Source organism: Rhagoletis zephyria, unplaced genomic scaffold (assembly GCF_001687245.7).
Source record: "Rhagoletis zephyria isolate East Lansing unplaced genomic scaffold, Rhagoletis_zephyria_1.1 Rzeph_scaffold_11844, whole genome shotgun sequence".
In the NCBI taxonomy this organism is placed as follows: Eukaryota; Metazoa; Arthropoda; class Insecta; order Diptera; family Tephritidae; genus Rhagoletis; species Rhagoletis zephyria.
Window position 1 is genome coordinate 3,046 of NW_016168919.1, and position 15,334 is coordinate 18,379.

A 15,334-nucleotide genomic window follows, 5' to 3' on the forward strand; every position below is an offset into this window, starting at 1 on the left:
CCTCTTTTTGTTGTCCAAGCCAGCTGCACCATGCTACACAATCAGCATCTCAGATAGCAATCTCTTGCATCTTTCATTTATTACAACATCTTCATGCACTTTCTTTTGAATTCAAAAGATAAAATTTATCGCACAATTCCTTGGTCATTCATCAATTCAACACCTTTTCACAGATATTTTTGTAACCGTTTACAAAATTGATTTAATACTTAAACGTTTGGGCAAAAATTTAAAGTATAAAATTACCAGAAGAATTACACCAGAACATTAATCAACTGAAAAAAACTGGTTGTCTGCAAATACATAATTGATTGCACTGCTTCATCCAAATGTGTAGAACTTACATTTACTCTTCTTTTTTTTAACATTTTTATCAACGCTAAGTTTACTTTCTTTACTTCCAGACCGAAGAGGACAACTTGATGAAGAAATTGACGTCACGCGAACGGCGCTTCATCAAATTTTCGTCTGTGGAATATCAAGGGCAATTGTATATGACGCCACAGGATTTCTTGGATAGCGTGGTTGAGCAAGAGCCAAGACGTAAGTAGATTCTTAACTAAAGGCATTAACAATACTTATAAAAGATACATACATAGCTCGGTATTATGTTTTGCACTATTAATTGTCTCTTTATCTTCACCTCCCAGCTCGTTTGAAACGCCGCACTTTAAGCGACCAAGATTTGCAGGTGATAAAAGACAATACACCGCCTTTGAAGAAGGGCTCGAAAATGTTGTTCCGTACTCTAAGGGACAGAGGTAATTTTTGAAGTCGGTATTTTTGAACGATATTAATATGTAGTTAAATTTTAAATACTCACATACTTTTGGTTAGGTTGCTTCTTAGTGTCGCCAAGAGTTAGAGCATAAGGGCAAAGATTTTAAATTATACTCTAATAAACAGTTTTTCGAGCCTTAGTAATTTGTTGACCTTTTGATTGGCTATATTCGGGCAACGAGGAGTAGAACGCGGAGCTAAGGAAGTTCAATCGCGATCTGCATAATGTTTGGCAGTGACATCGAAGGTACTCAAGGGTGCGCATGCCATTGTTGCCATCGTATGCTAAACATGTTTCAGGCTGTATTAATTGGCGTGGGATAGCGTGAGACACAGTGCCCAGTGCATGAGACTAAGCTGCAGTCTACGGGCAAATTGGAAAATTATTATAAATTAAAAATTAAATCAAATGGAAGAACTTGAATTCAATTATGCATTGCTTGACGTCACACAAAATTCGTAAAGTAAATGTGACAACAAATGAGATATTATGGAAATCCTCTTTTAGAAACTAGTACTATAGTCTTTAATTACAAAGTCATTGTCTTCACACGCGTTTGTTTCAAATTGAGTTTGATGCTATCTATTTGCATTGTTTAACGCCAGGTATATACATATATTCCTTTCTTTGTCATTTAAGGCATTATCTCCTACACAGAATATCTCTTTCTCTTATCTGTTTTAACAAGTAAGTAAAAAAAATATTATTTACAGTTTTTAGACAATGATTTTAACATGTTTTTTTTTTTTGTACTCTTAAAGAACCTATTTCCGGTTTCCGCATTGCATTTAACATGTTCGATACAGATGCCAATCATCGCGTTGAAAAGGACGAATTTCTAGTGGTGAGTAAATTCAAAACGTTCACAGTGATAGATAATTGATTCATGTAAAGGATCAGAGCTTCCGCCTTTTAAATGTACAAACGTACAAATATCATCAAGGAAAATTTGCAAAACAGATTGTTTTGCTTAGAATAAACTTGAGTAGGTATGAGGCAAGGTATCGTAATATTGGCCTCATCGCATCGGACTGTCAAAGCTGCTATCAATATAAATTTCATTCAGCGATATACTGAACCCAAAGTGCTTTTTAGCGGTATTATACTGAAGGTCAGCTTTGAATTTGCCTCGCTTTTGATTCTACTGAAATAGTTCAGATAAATTTTGCGGCGGGTAGAGAGTATAAATCATATCAGTACATTCCTCGATGAAATGTGTGTTAAGAGGTTTCCCGTAACTCAATGCTGTTCAACAGTTACATATCGTCGGTGGTAGTGCAAAATGGTTTTTTAAATGTTTTCATTTTTTTTTGTTGCATATTGCATAGCATGTAATTTGCATTATTTACGACTATTTTATTTGAATTACAATTATTTTTTATAAATGTTATTTTTTATTAGTTCTTATATATACGTTATAATACTTTTGATTTGATATTTATATTTTATTTCATTTAGATTTTAAGAATTTTGGGTGGCACCTTCAAGCGGTCGAAAGTCGATGAGGAAACACGTAAACTTGTAAGCATTTCATATTCATCTTCGAAGTTTAAAAAATTAATTAATTATAAAATATCAGTATACAGTATTAAAAAAAAAAAATTTTAATTCAAATCCAAAACTTATCAATATTGTGTGTAATTCGTAATTTTTTAAATTTCTGATAGCCAGCAGTGGAAGTGTTTAGAGCCTCCGAAAATAGGTTATTTAATTTGCTTATGTATAAATTGTATAGCAGCATATCGTCGTTTAAAGTACAAAACCGCGTATCAGCAAAATGCAAAACCGCGTATGTTGTATAAATTATTTTCTAGAGAGTAAAAATACTCATATTTCAAAATGGTTTTTTTTTTTTTTATTGTAAAGCTATCGCATTTCTGTCTTAGTATATTTCAGGACGAATGGATAAGGATTGAGCCAAGAGTTGGGTAAGCAAATTTGCAATTTTTTGCAGCAAATGTCAGTTGCGTGGTTTTGTACTTTAAACGACGATAGAATTAGTAAAATTTATTTTTAATATTTTTGCCACTCACTAATAATTTTATTTCGAATTAGTTGTTAAGTTTAATTTGGCCTAGAGAAACAGCTGAGGCACTTTTTATGAAAACTAAAAAAGGAACCAATGAAAAGGAGCATGTAAATGTAAGTCGGGGGCAGTGTTTAATTTTGTTTCCTTTTTATGTTTCGTTTTGTTAATTCTCATATTTTACATACTATAATTTGTTGTTTAGTTGAACTTGATTTCTTTATCTTTCGCCTACACTACGAAAAAAGAAAAAAATGGAAAATTAGTATTCAGTTTTTAAATGCCAGAAATGTTTTTCCGCAACCTTGAACTTTTATACTGTATGGTCCTGCTTAGCTCTAGAACTTTCAAAAAATAAACTTTGCTTCCTTAGACTATTTTAATGTAAGTAAATACAATATTCATGAAAATACACAGTGCCGCCTTCGCTTTTTACGAGTTTTGTTGTTACGTTTTTTTACTTTAACTTTTTTAATTTATTTATAATACTTTATACTATGTATGTAACATATGTATTATTTTTTGTAAGTAACCAATTTTATGTTATTTATTCTTATGTTATTCATACATACTTTCGGTTTTTTTTACTTACATGATAACTTTTTACTGTTCTTCAAGTTGTTCTGTTAAATTTTATTAATCGCATGAAATTTGCTTATCTATATGTCGTCACTAACTTACACGCTTGCAATAGATGGAGCGCATTTTTAGTGGAGTTTGGAAGGGTAAACGACGCGTACAGGACGATGGAGAAAAGAAGCAACTAAAAGAAGAAGCAGAGAAACTAGCGCAGGTACAGTATGTTTCTTCCATACATATGTATGCACAGCCTACAGACTTTAATTAGAACAACTTATTCGGGGGCGTTAGTTCAAACATCTTTCAAAAATCGTTTTGGAAGGGTGCTATAACTTCTTTAGAAGCACCTTATAACCTACGTAAAGATCAGATAGGACCAAATCTCTCGCCACAAAAACAATAATGAAAACACTTTACACGAAATAATATACCTTACTTGCAAATCTTTTACATTTTGAGACCGAACGAATTTTATATTTTGGACCTCAAAGTGCCTTAAAAACACCAACCAAGTCCGAAAAATAATGCTCGAAATATGTCAGAAAAAAATTTAAATTTTCCGTAAAGTAAACTCGAAAAACAAAAATTGAAATAAATCCAAAAAATGCGGATAATTTTTGAAAAAATTTCCTAAAAGTAAAACTCAAAGAATGCAAAAATAAAAAAACATCCGAAAACATATATTATTCTGAACAGAACCGAAAAAATTCTGAACTCTACGGAAAAAATTACGAAGAAATATTGGAAACTAAAACATTATATATCCTAAAAAAAATCCGTAAAAAATCTCAAATAGTAAAGTTCGAAAGCTTTCGATAAAGTCCCGACAAAAAAGTTTAAAAGTCTACAAATAAAACACAAAGTACTCCGAGAAATTCCTCAACGGTCCCAAAAAGATCTCAATAATAAAACACGAACAATCCCGAAAAGTCAAAAAAAGTATTCCGAAAATTCTGAAAATCCTAGATTACCGTAAAATTAAACACGAAGACTAAAAAAAAAATTATTTATTTTTGAACGAATTTCCGACATCCCTTCTCAAGCTTGGTTTGTAGATCATCTTACCTCCCTGTCGGAAAAATCAACCAACATCAACACAGGGATAAGAAAAGTTTAGAGGAAATAGCAAGAAATCTCCAAATAAATCTAAACAGTACGGAAAAATTTACGAGAAATTTAAAAGTCGAAGGCTCCCGGAAAAGCACCGAAAAAATCCTAAAACTCCCTAAGCATAAAACACTAATTACCCGGAACAATTCTAAAATTTCTCAACGGTCGAGGATCTCGAAAAGTAAAACACGAAGAAACCAAAAAGGTGCAAAAACCGCAACAAAAAATTTAAAGATTCTGAACGGTGAATAGAAAATCTAGAAAGAACCACAAAAACTCCTGAAAAGCAAAGCACGAAGAATCCCAAAAAGCCCAAAAACGAAAACAAAAAATTTAAAGATTCTGAACGTTCATGAGAAAATCTAGAAAACAAACCCAAAAACTCCTAAAAATAACGAAAAATCCCGAAATTTCTAAAAATTTAACACGAACCCGAATGCTAAAAAAATTTCTGAAGAATTTCTAAAAGTAAAAAACGAAGAATCCTTAAGGGGCGTTAAACCAACACAATTAGATTTAAACTTACACAATTAATTTAAAGGTTCTGAACGGTGATAACAAAATCTAGAAAAAACCCAAAAACTCCTAAAAAGTAAGGCCTGACAATATCCTAAACGTGCTCGAAAAAAATATCAAAAAATTTAACACTAGGCACCTAAAAAAAATCCTTAACGGTCCCGAGTAGATCTAGAATAGTAAACACGAAGAACCCCGAAAACTCCAAAAACCAAAACAAAAAATTTAAAGGTTCTGAACGGCGAAGAGAAGATCTAAAAAAATCGAAGAACCCCTTAAAGAGTGAAGCACGAAGAATCCCGTAAAAATCCTAATACGGTGTTGGCATTAGGCAATTTTACAGGANACCCGAATGCTAAAAAAATTTCTGAAGAATTTCTAAAAGTAAAAAACGAAGAATCCTTAAGGGGCGTTAAACCAACACAATTAGATTTAAACTTACACAATTAATTTAAAGGTTCTGAACGGTGATAACAAAATCTAGAAAAAACCCAAAAACTCCTAAAAAGTAAGGCCCGAAAAGGTCCTAAACGTTCTTGAAAAAAATTACAAAAAATTTAACACTAGACAACCAAAACATCCTTAAAAGTCTCAAAAAAATCCTTAACGGTCCCGAGTAGATCTAGAATAGTAAAACACGAAGAAATCTGAAAACTCCAAAAACCAAAACAAAAAAAATTAGAGATTCTGAACGGCGAAGAGAAGATCTAAAAAAAAAAACGAAGAAACCCTTAAAAAGTAAAGCACGAAGAATACCGTAAAATCCTAATATGGTGTTGGCATTAGGCAATTTTACAGGAAAATTTTAGCTGAAAGCAAAAATCGCCTGGTGTGAACGGTCTTTCAACTAATCGCTTCCAATGGAGTTGAGGTGCAGCCAACTTTTGATTCAACTAATCGCCTCTAAAATTGCCTGGAAAATCGCCAAATGCGAACACCGTCGCCCCAAAAAAAATCGAAAAATTAAGCACGGGAGTCGCGAAAACAATCGTGAACTGTCCCGAGAAAATCTCGAAGTTCACGAGAAATCCCGAAAACTTAAAACCGATTTATTTAGCATAAAAATTTACAAAAAAAAAGTCCTGAATAGTTCGAAAACCTTGCAAAGTCTAGGAAAAAATTTCAAAAACTCGCCAAAAATAATCGAGAGGTGAACATATGTTTATGATATTAAACTAAGAGCAAATTTCAGTTAAAAAATGTGAGGCAAAAACTTTGCATGGGAACCTATTTCTTAATGAAAACACAGTAAGACAATATGTTCACTTCTTTGTCTTTTCGATTTCATGATCTACAAATAATTTGTATTCAGTCTTAGCAAGGAAGGAAAGCGTCTAATGGGGTGGCCAAATAATTAGGGAAACATCTTCTTAACAAGTTTTGGTCATATATTATTTATTTATTTTTTATTTATTGTTTTACAAAAATAAAATTTATACCACAACGAAACCCATCTATCTTAAAGTTGCAAACCTTGTAAAAAAGATTTTATAAAAATAAGGAAGAAATAAAAGCGCAAAACGCGTAAAGTAGTGTTGTTGTTGTTGTTGTAGCGTCGCTCACTTCACTTTTCCGAAAAAACGGTATGTATTTTATGTGTCTCATGTTAACCACGAACCTGCTTAAATGCATATAACGGTAAAGCATGGTATCAAGGCTTAAAAAAAAAGTTTAACACTAACCACCAACCAAAAGAACATAAATCAAAATGGGACTTAACTATTGCATGATTACTTATATATGTACGTACATACCTCAACTGTTAAAGTTCTATTCTACTCACTCTCTTGGCTACTCACTCCTTAGCTCAGCAAACTCACTACGTATTCAATTTATTTCCACAGGACGACTTCATCGATGACGACGAAGGGCTGCAGCGCAAGCATCGCATCGATACGACACTACAAATACATTTATTCGGCAAGAAAGGCAATCAGGATCTCAACTACGATGGCTTCCACAAGTTCATGGATAATTTGCAAACAGAAGTGCTGGAATTGGAGTTCAGTGAATTCTCAAAGGGTAATGTCGCCATCACCGAGAACGATTTTGCCAAAATTTTGCTGCGTTACACCTACCTCAATACGGAAGAGTACGATGCCTATTTGGAGCGTCTAATGGATCGCATTAAGGTGCAGCGTGGCATAACATTCGAAGAGTTTCGTGACTTTTGTCGTTTCCTCAACAATCTGGAAGATTTTGCAATCGCTATGCGCATGTATACGCTGGCTGATCGTGCTATCTCGCAGAGTATGTTAATAACGGTTAAATTCATTTTTTTTTTTTTTTTTTTAAAAAAATATCTCTTCCTTTCAGGTGAATTCTCGCGCGCTGTAAAAATCTGCACTGGTTTCAAGCTTAGCAAACATCTGATCGATACAGTTTTCGCAATTTTCGATGACAATGGTGACGGTATGCTGTCGTACAGAGAATTTATAGCGATCATGAAGGATCGTGTACATCGTGGCTTTAAAGTAAGTCATCACAAAGTGCTTGAATACAATGTTGCTAACGATGAATTAGTCGAAGCGGCGAATCCTATGTTTGCATTGTGGCGCCAACGCGCCTGTCGCCACTTAGATCACTTCAAAGACTGCGATTTTTTCAATAATTTTTGAAGGCAAAAAATATTTTTTTTGCTTTGATTTTTATTTTGAATTAAGTCAAAGAAGCAATTCAATGGAGATCAATATGATTTATGTAGTTTATAAATAAGTTTAGTTTTTCATAATGACTTTATGCTCGAACCATCCGCCATCGAATACTTGTGCACGACAATTTCTGTACAAATTATCTTTATTTTGCTCCCTTTTTTAATTTATATTAACTTTGTTATTTTAATACATTTTTTTTTTTAATATTTTGTCCACATGTTTGTTCTAATTGCGTTGTTCAACCATTAACATCTTTGTAATTTCAAAACTTAAAATGCTCTCAATTCGTGAAATCAGCAATACATTTACGGTTTAAGTGCACTTTCATAATTACTATTAATACACATTTTTAATCATCATTTATAGCATTGCATTATTCTAACAATTTTTCTAAGTTTAATATATTCAATTTCATTTAATTGTTCAAAAATATCGTTATAACAAATATAATTTTCTATAGAATTAACTGTCTTGACTTTTTAAGCTGTACTCGTAAATAAACTTGAATTTTTTGCTGATTTCACAGGCATTTAATAAATTTGTTAGCGGCTAATAGCATTCCACGTTTTTTATATTCATTATGTTTCCTGTTTATTCTGTTCATTATTAATTAATACAAATAAAACCACATTTACTAGCAAAATTTTTATATATCGTTTTATTAGCTTTCTTTGCTTTAAGTTTCACACTCCACTTTTTTCACGATTTTTTCTTCAATTGTTTTTCTTCTTCATGTTTTTTCACTATTTCACTAAGGAAGGAGCGTTTTCACATTGGAGATTTAACTCACTTTAATAATAATAATTAACATCCGAATGTGAATGAAATTTTCACTGTGTGAACGATCCTAATGTTTTTCACACCGTCCTGGTCATTGATTATCATGTTATAGTACCATTTAAAATTAACTACGTTTGTTGGCAAGCAAACCTTACCACCACCCATAGCTCATTTAATTTTAGTGTACTAAAGTGTAAGCTTGAAGTCGCTCAAAGTTCTGATTGAATTTGGAAATTTTTTTTTACTTGCAAGTTATACTAAAAAATGGCCTATTGCATACCCGAAATTTTCGTAAAAATTTTTATTAAACAGTTTGAAATTTTGATAAAAATTTTATAAATTTTTCTTAATTTTGTACTATGTTTGAAACCTTTTTTTTATATATTTAAGAAAAATATTAATTTACAAAACTCTACTAAATTTCAAAAAAGTACGGGGGCATCTCGACAGGCCATAAACGGCATTCACAGAAAGTCCGCTGCCACCTTCAGACATTCTCGTCCCATGGATGCAGTTTTTGGAGCCCAATCAGCTTCCTTAGCAGACGAAGAGCTTTTACTGTCGCGAGAGACCCCTACGCAACTCTGGCCCAATGAAGGGCTGAATATTGCAGTCCACTGAACTCGTATTTATTCAGACTCGACCTCGGCATACCAAGCACCTGTCCGGCTTGTGAAGTCTCCCCAAACGACACCAACCACCTCTTCACCTGCCCACTTAAAACCGATTCAGCTATCATCCCTTACCCTTTGGTCCGAACCAAAACGAAGAGTTTTCTGGGCCTTCCGGGCTGGTCGAGCTGGACGAAAACGATTGATCGAATAGCCACTTAGAGCTGAGCTGACCGGTCACCGGTCTGTTAGTTCAGATTGAAATATGCTTAATAATCTGGCAGTCGTAAGGTGAGGAAATTTTCCTTATATATATATATAAAATAGTACCCTGAAATGCCAGCTTAATAGGGTAGTAAAGGGTTGCCTGATTCTCTCTTCAACAGTCCGTTTCTGGCTAAATTTCCTATTCAAAATGATTCCCAATATCGAAATTCGTCCGCCAGAGTCAATTTCAGTAACAGTTTTTGTTAGTTCGACGTTGACTCCGTACTCCTCTGACCGTGGACTAGTTTCCCATAATATGTAAGGCTTTTTTTTCGTCTAACGAGCTCGGTGAGACTTTCCAAAGCCGTTGTTTAAGTGAAGAGATATCGCCCTATTCATCTCAATAACGTAGCGCCAGAAAATATGCCACAAGAATTCATATTTAAGCACTTAATAGCCGACTCACGGAGTCAGACGCACGGTGTATGCCGCCTATAAGAAATGCACAGAAAAATCAAATAAAAATCAGTTTGAAAAATTTGTAAGTATAGAAAAATGTTTTTGGCATATTTTTATGCGCAGTGGTTATAACAACAGTGATAAAATCGGGCCTGTGATGCGTAGAAATGGAGCTGTTACATTATCGTCGAGGTTTGACTTTACAATTTTCTACTGAAAGCTGACCGTTTATTCTTCATGATCCAATGGTCGGAACCAAACCAAATTAGTATGGCACCCTTAAGGTACTAACTTCCGATAAAAAAGGAATTATCGAAAACGTTTCACGTGCTCCAAAGTTACCTGGTAACATACATAAAAAAAATACAGATAACCTCCCCGCTTTTTCGAAGTCGGAAAGAAAATTGGCAAGTATTTCAATTGTTTGTTAATATTCTTGATAATTTTATCTTCTTGTGGACTGAAAACATTTTAAATAGTCCAAAGCTGTATCAATATGTATTTATGTATGCAGACGTTTCACCTTGAATAGAAAACCAAAGTTGGTTAACCTCAAATACCTACCATAATATTGTTCTGCTGCATTTTTTTTTTTTTTTGTTATTAGTACAGAAAATTGGAGTCGCAAATTGGTAATCTGCAGTTTTTTTGCATGATGATCAAATATTGTTGAATAGTATGAAGCTTGTCGGAACAAATGATTTTCTGAACTGTGGGGTATGAAGAATTGCCGCCACCAACAAAACCAGAGCGGTCAACGTATTTTCTAACTTAGCGGATCATTTGCTTCTCAGCCAGACTACGACCAAGCGATAGTATTTATAGAAGTTGGTTAAACCTCAAAATTTCCATTCCATCGCATTTTCTTTTTTACAGAGGGCTATAATTTTAAATTTTAGGCAGGGACCGAAAATAACCGCTAAATATCAAGATTTTTTTTTTTAATTTACTGCAAAATCGTTTTTTTTTGCATTAACGGTCAAATTTAATCGTTATTTTGCGACTTTTTTCGATCAAAAATAATCGTTATTTTGAATTTTATTTTTCCACTCATTCTAATCGTTTAATGTGGGCTGCCTGTTTATGACCGATGTTTATTGCTTATGATGTAAAAAATGGTGGTTCTAATATGAAATCAAAAATTTCTTAAAAAATAAAAATCATAAAAAACGATTAAATTTGTTCGGAAAAATAGTAATCCAATTTTAGCTGTTAGATTACGTTTTTTTTTAATGCAAAGGAGGTTTCGGGGTTTTCCATAGGTTAAAAATTATATTTTTTTACAAGAAATTTGTTGTGTTTACTTCTTCTCTTTGATCTGCAGATTTTCATTACGCCCGGGGCGTAAATGGAACGAGGCGCCCTTTGATGATAATTTTTGCACCTCGGTTTCTTTTTCTTATAGGATAATCAATGTATTGTCAAAATAGTCGAAATTTAAGAATATTTAATTTTTGTTATAATCAAAATTTTCGAATATCAATTACAAAAAGTTTACTGTGCATGCTTTAGCTTGAGCAAATTTGTCGATGTTATGGACAAGTGAGTCTGAGTGGCAATCTCGTTTTCGATAGATAAAATATATAAAGCGTTCAATTTTTCTTCGTAATCTTAAGTACGTCTTGATGAGCTTCAATTTCGAAAAACTTTGCTCCCCGCTAGCAACAGTTACTGACAAAGTCAACAAAATCCTGAGTGATCCAAACATTAGACCATTAGTACGGATTGGGATATTTGGATCGTCAGCCATATTGATGGATTTGAAAATATTTATTTATTTATTAATGCTAAACGGTATGATCCAGGATCGCGATCCGTTATGATGGTGTGACAGGCGCCTAAGGAAAGACATCGATGACATTTTTATTGACGATAAATTGAAGAACCTCTAATGACCGTTGATGGGTGTATGTTTAATACGCCGTAATTGTTTCAACTCTTCATAACGCTCCAATCCATTTATGTCCGACATAATGGTCTTGCAGCGAGTTAAAAATTTTTTAAATTTAAATTCATTTTTTATCAGAAGCAATTCGTTGTGGATTTAATTTTGAATTAAAATCTGGTAATGGACTGGACATATCGGACGTGACAGATTTTCCCCCCATACAATATTTTTACTAGTAACACATACTAAATTTAATTTTTTATTTAATTTCTTCAGTTCTTCTCTCCACCGTTTCGCGTTTTCAAAACCTTTTTTCGTCATCTGAATACGAAATTTAAAGTTATAATTTCAGTTTGAATTCATTTCCTTGCATTTTTCAGTTTACCTTTTTTGGGAAATGCCCATATGTATATTCAAGCCGAGTAAATCCTAGCAGATGGATGTTAATAGCGGATTTTCACATTTGAAAATTGTATGCAAAAAAATTAAACTCCACCTCAAAATTTTGCACCACCCGAATTTTGCGCTAGGACTTACCATTGATTTTTGGGAATTTTTTTTTGTTGAAAGTATCGCACATTTTTTCCATATAAAAAAATTATCAAACATTATTTTATATGGAGAAAATAAGCGACACCTTCAACAACAAAAATTGCTAACAATCAATGGTAAGTCCTAGCTACCTCAGACTTGCAGTTTGTTATACTAAAATTGAATGGGCTAAAAAACCGCATACTCAACTTTTTTCTAGAGAGCGCAAATAAAAAGTGCAATATTTGAATGAAATTTTGCAGAATTTTCTTTAATTTTGTACAAGGTTTGGAGCTCTGATTTTTGGGTTTTTTGTTGTAGAATTAACCATATGTTTATAAAAAGTTATCGAAAAGTAAAATATTTAAAAAACAGTTGTCCGTATTTTTTAAAATTTGCTGTACCTAAACTTTATTGACTGACTGTATGTTTCAAGTCAGTTTGTTCTCAAAATAAATTGTATTAAAAATATATATTTTTTTTTATAAAATTTTGACTTTTGGACTTTTGGAATACCAACATTTGGGCCTTATCCCGAAAGTCAGGTCTGCGTTACCGGATAAACCCAGGTCTACACCCGGTGTCTCATTTTGACAAGTTTGAACAATTTATTTTTCTTTTATATAATTGTAGTTCTTGTTTTTATAAAAATATGGTTATTAATGGCATTATTTAAAAAAAAAAAAAAAAAGCTGAGGAATCAAATTAAAAAGTTTCTAATATTTACGAAAGTTTGTTGAATGTGTTTTAAATATTGCGCAAAACTTGAAAGTTGTATTTGTATTTTTTTTTTTTGTCAAAGATTAAGCTATATGGGTATTCATCTAAGCGCGTAAATGCCTCGTAACCGATAAACTTCCTAAATAATATTAAGTCCTCAAAAACTCGTGTAGATGAAAAACTGAGTTAGATGAAATGTTTACCACCCTCGTGTGTATTCCAGAAAAAGCTCCTATGATGCATAGAATCGACAGGATTTCGTAATTTGACTGCGTAGTATTTTTTTTTTATGAATTGCTAGAAGTGAAACTCAAGCATAAGTGATTTTTTACTTAAGCTATATATGTCAGATTTATTCAAGTTGCAAAAATTAAATATTAACCACTTTTTTCTTTTTCTTTATAGTCCAGTTCCAAATCGGAGGGCTGGGATGCGTTTCGGCATTGTGTGAAACATGAAATGAAGCACTCCGAGTCCAATTAAAACAAAATGCCACTGCGCCAATCAACAGCAGCCGAACAACGAATAAATAAATAATAAAAAAAAACTTAGCTAGCAACAGCGTCACTATTTAAATCTTTCAAAGTTATTGTTTAACAAAATGTATGCAGGAAAAGGCGGAACGAAGTATGCAGAATTTATCTTGAAAAACTATATGGAAAGCAATGCATAAATGTATAGAGTATATAAAAAATGTTGTGAAACAGAAAATAACAGCCTGTAGGCGAACCAAAGGTAATTTACGAAATTTTGCTTTAGTATTTTTTTTTTTTTTTTTGATTGTAAATTATTTTAAGAAAGCGATTTATTAAAAATTATTTATTTAATTGCGAATATTATTTATTTCGTTGTCTATATGTATGTACATAAAAAAAAAAAACATTGTTATATTATTAGCGAAATATTTAACAAGGAAAAAATTCGAAACGCAAAGTATTATTTTATGTTAAATTATACGTAAACTTACGTAGAAATACATTTAAATAAGTATGTAATGCATACAAAATACATACGCACAAAAAATGTTTGTCCAAGTTATGTTAACTACTTCAATGTTATGTTTGTGAAAATGTTTGTTTTATATTTGTGTTAGCTAATTTTAATTGCCCATCTCGTTTGTTTTAATACATTTGTTATTTACATGGAAATCGCAGTGCAGGCACTCGTCAGCTCAATACCAAACATACTTGTACATTTACGAGCATTCTTTAATTAACTACTACAAAAGCATTTATGCAAAATGTATTAGTCTTCTAGTGCTTAAAAAATTGTAAAATAAAACAGGAGTGATAATAAAACACTTTCGTTTTTTAGTTTTTTTTTTTATATACACATCATTACCATAATATAGAAAGGTCCTAACTTCTTTCGAAATTCAACTGTGTACAGAGGTAAGTACATAGATTACTCACTATGAATTAGTTTCAGTGTTTATTAAAGCCCATGATTTTAAGAAATTGCCAACTTTGTAACTGTTCTGCAAAGACACAAATTTTTGATGGGGCCTCTCTATATTAAGGTACCGATATGTACTAATTGAATCTTTATTGAAAATACACATAAAATACAGTTAGGATTTTTGGTTACAATTGTCAGAAATAATTTCTTAATAAACTTACTTAAACTAAATTATATAAAATGTAATAAGTATTTACATGTCAGCTAAAAGTGCAACCTTTATAAATTATACAGAAGAAGGTAAATATTTGTAGGCTAATTGTTTAAATGTATTGTGGTATGTGTTTTCGTTGCAATTTGTTTGTTATTTGCAAGCGTTAAAACAAGGCTATATATTTTGATAATTCAAAGTGTTTCTTTCACAAATAATGAATATACGATCGGGCATACATGAGCGCGATTTGTGCATACGAACATATAGACATACTTAAAATATTTTACAAAAAATTAGACTCCTTTTCTGCTTTTCGCTTGCAATCGAAACTAAATTATTTCTAATACAACTCTTAAGTTTAACAATAAATGTTATCACAGACAAATTACGTGCATTTGACAGACACTTTTTCTGATTTTTAGTTTCAAGCGATGAGTTTTTCAGTCAACAAGCATACTGAATAATTGTCGCTGTTATTCTTAGCCAAGTAGTTAATGCAAATATTTAACTAGCTTGGACTTGTAGTCAAGTTATTATAGAAAAAAAAACCTTTTTTTAATATTAGATAAGTCTAGCCCTTTCTGAGAGATTGGCTTTATCGAGGTTACTTAGCCTCGCCAGGGGTTTGGCTTCTCTAAAAACTATAAAAAATCATTTTACAGAATATCTCTTATCCTTTCATATGCCGTATTTTTCAGTTTTTTTTCTTTTTTATCTGGGTACTGAATATTTTTGAAAATTTTTATTTACATATTCTTAGTCTATCATTAGCAAGGAGTAATGAGCACATAGTGAGCTCAGATAAAATCAAAAGTTGAACATTTTTTAGCAGTGTTATTTATTAAAGTATTTTTTTTTTT

The 15,334-nt window shown here is 32.2% G+C and overlaps 1 protein-coding gene across 2 annotated transcripts; it reads left to right on the forward strand.

Annotated features, from left to right (window-relative positions):
• The first annotated feature begins 408 nt into the window (after nucleotides 1-408).
• MICU3 (Mitochondrial calcium uptake 3) lies at nucleotides 409-13,524 on the forward strand. 2 transcript variants are annotated; one of them, XM_017633545.1, is made up of 10 exons: nucleotides 409-543; nucleotides 651-761; nucleotides 1,421-1,468; nucleotides 1,543-1,625; nucleotides 2,240-2,302; nucleotides 2,837-2,923; nucleotides 3,502-3,600; nucleotides 6,857-7,262; nucleotides 7,329-7,486; nucleotides 13,268-13,524. In XM_017633545.1, exons 1-10 carry the CDS (start codon nucleotides 423-425, stop codon nucleotides 13,343-13,345), a joined length of 1,254 nt encoding a protein of 417 aa, XP_017489034.1. In that variant the 5' UTR covers nucleotides 409-422; the 3' UTR covers nucleotides 13,346-13,524. The 2 variants fall into 2 exon arrangements, with proteins under 2 accessions (XP_017489034.1, XP_017489035.1); XM_017633546.1 differs by lacking the exons at nucleotides 3,502-3,600; nucleotides 13,268-13,524 and having other exon boundaries at nucleotides 7,329-8,312.
• Nucleotides 13,525-15,334: the final 1,810 nt, after the last annotated feature.

Excerpts from the sequence above, each read along its gene's own strand:
- MICU3 (XM_017633545.1), top strand. The coding sequence starts at position 423 with ATGAAGAAATTGACGTCACGCGAACGGCGCTTCATCAAATTTTCGTCT. Across the intron at positions 762-1,420 it reads CCGTACTCTAAGGGACAGAG|GCATTATCTCCTACACAGAA; the intron begins GTAATTTTTGAA and ends TTGTCATTTAAG. Across the intron at positions 7,487-13,267 it reads GTGTACATCGTGGCTTTAAA|TCCAGTTCCAAATCGGAGGG; the intron begins GTAAGTCATCAC and ends TTTTCTTTATAG.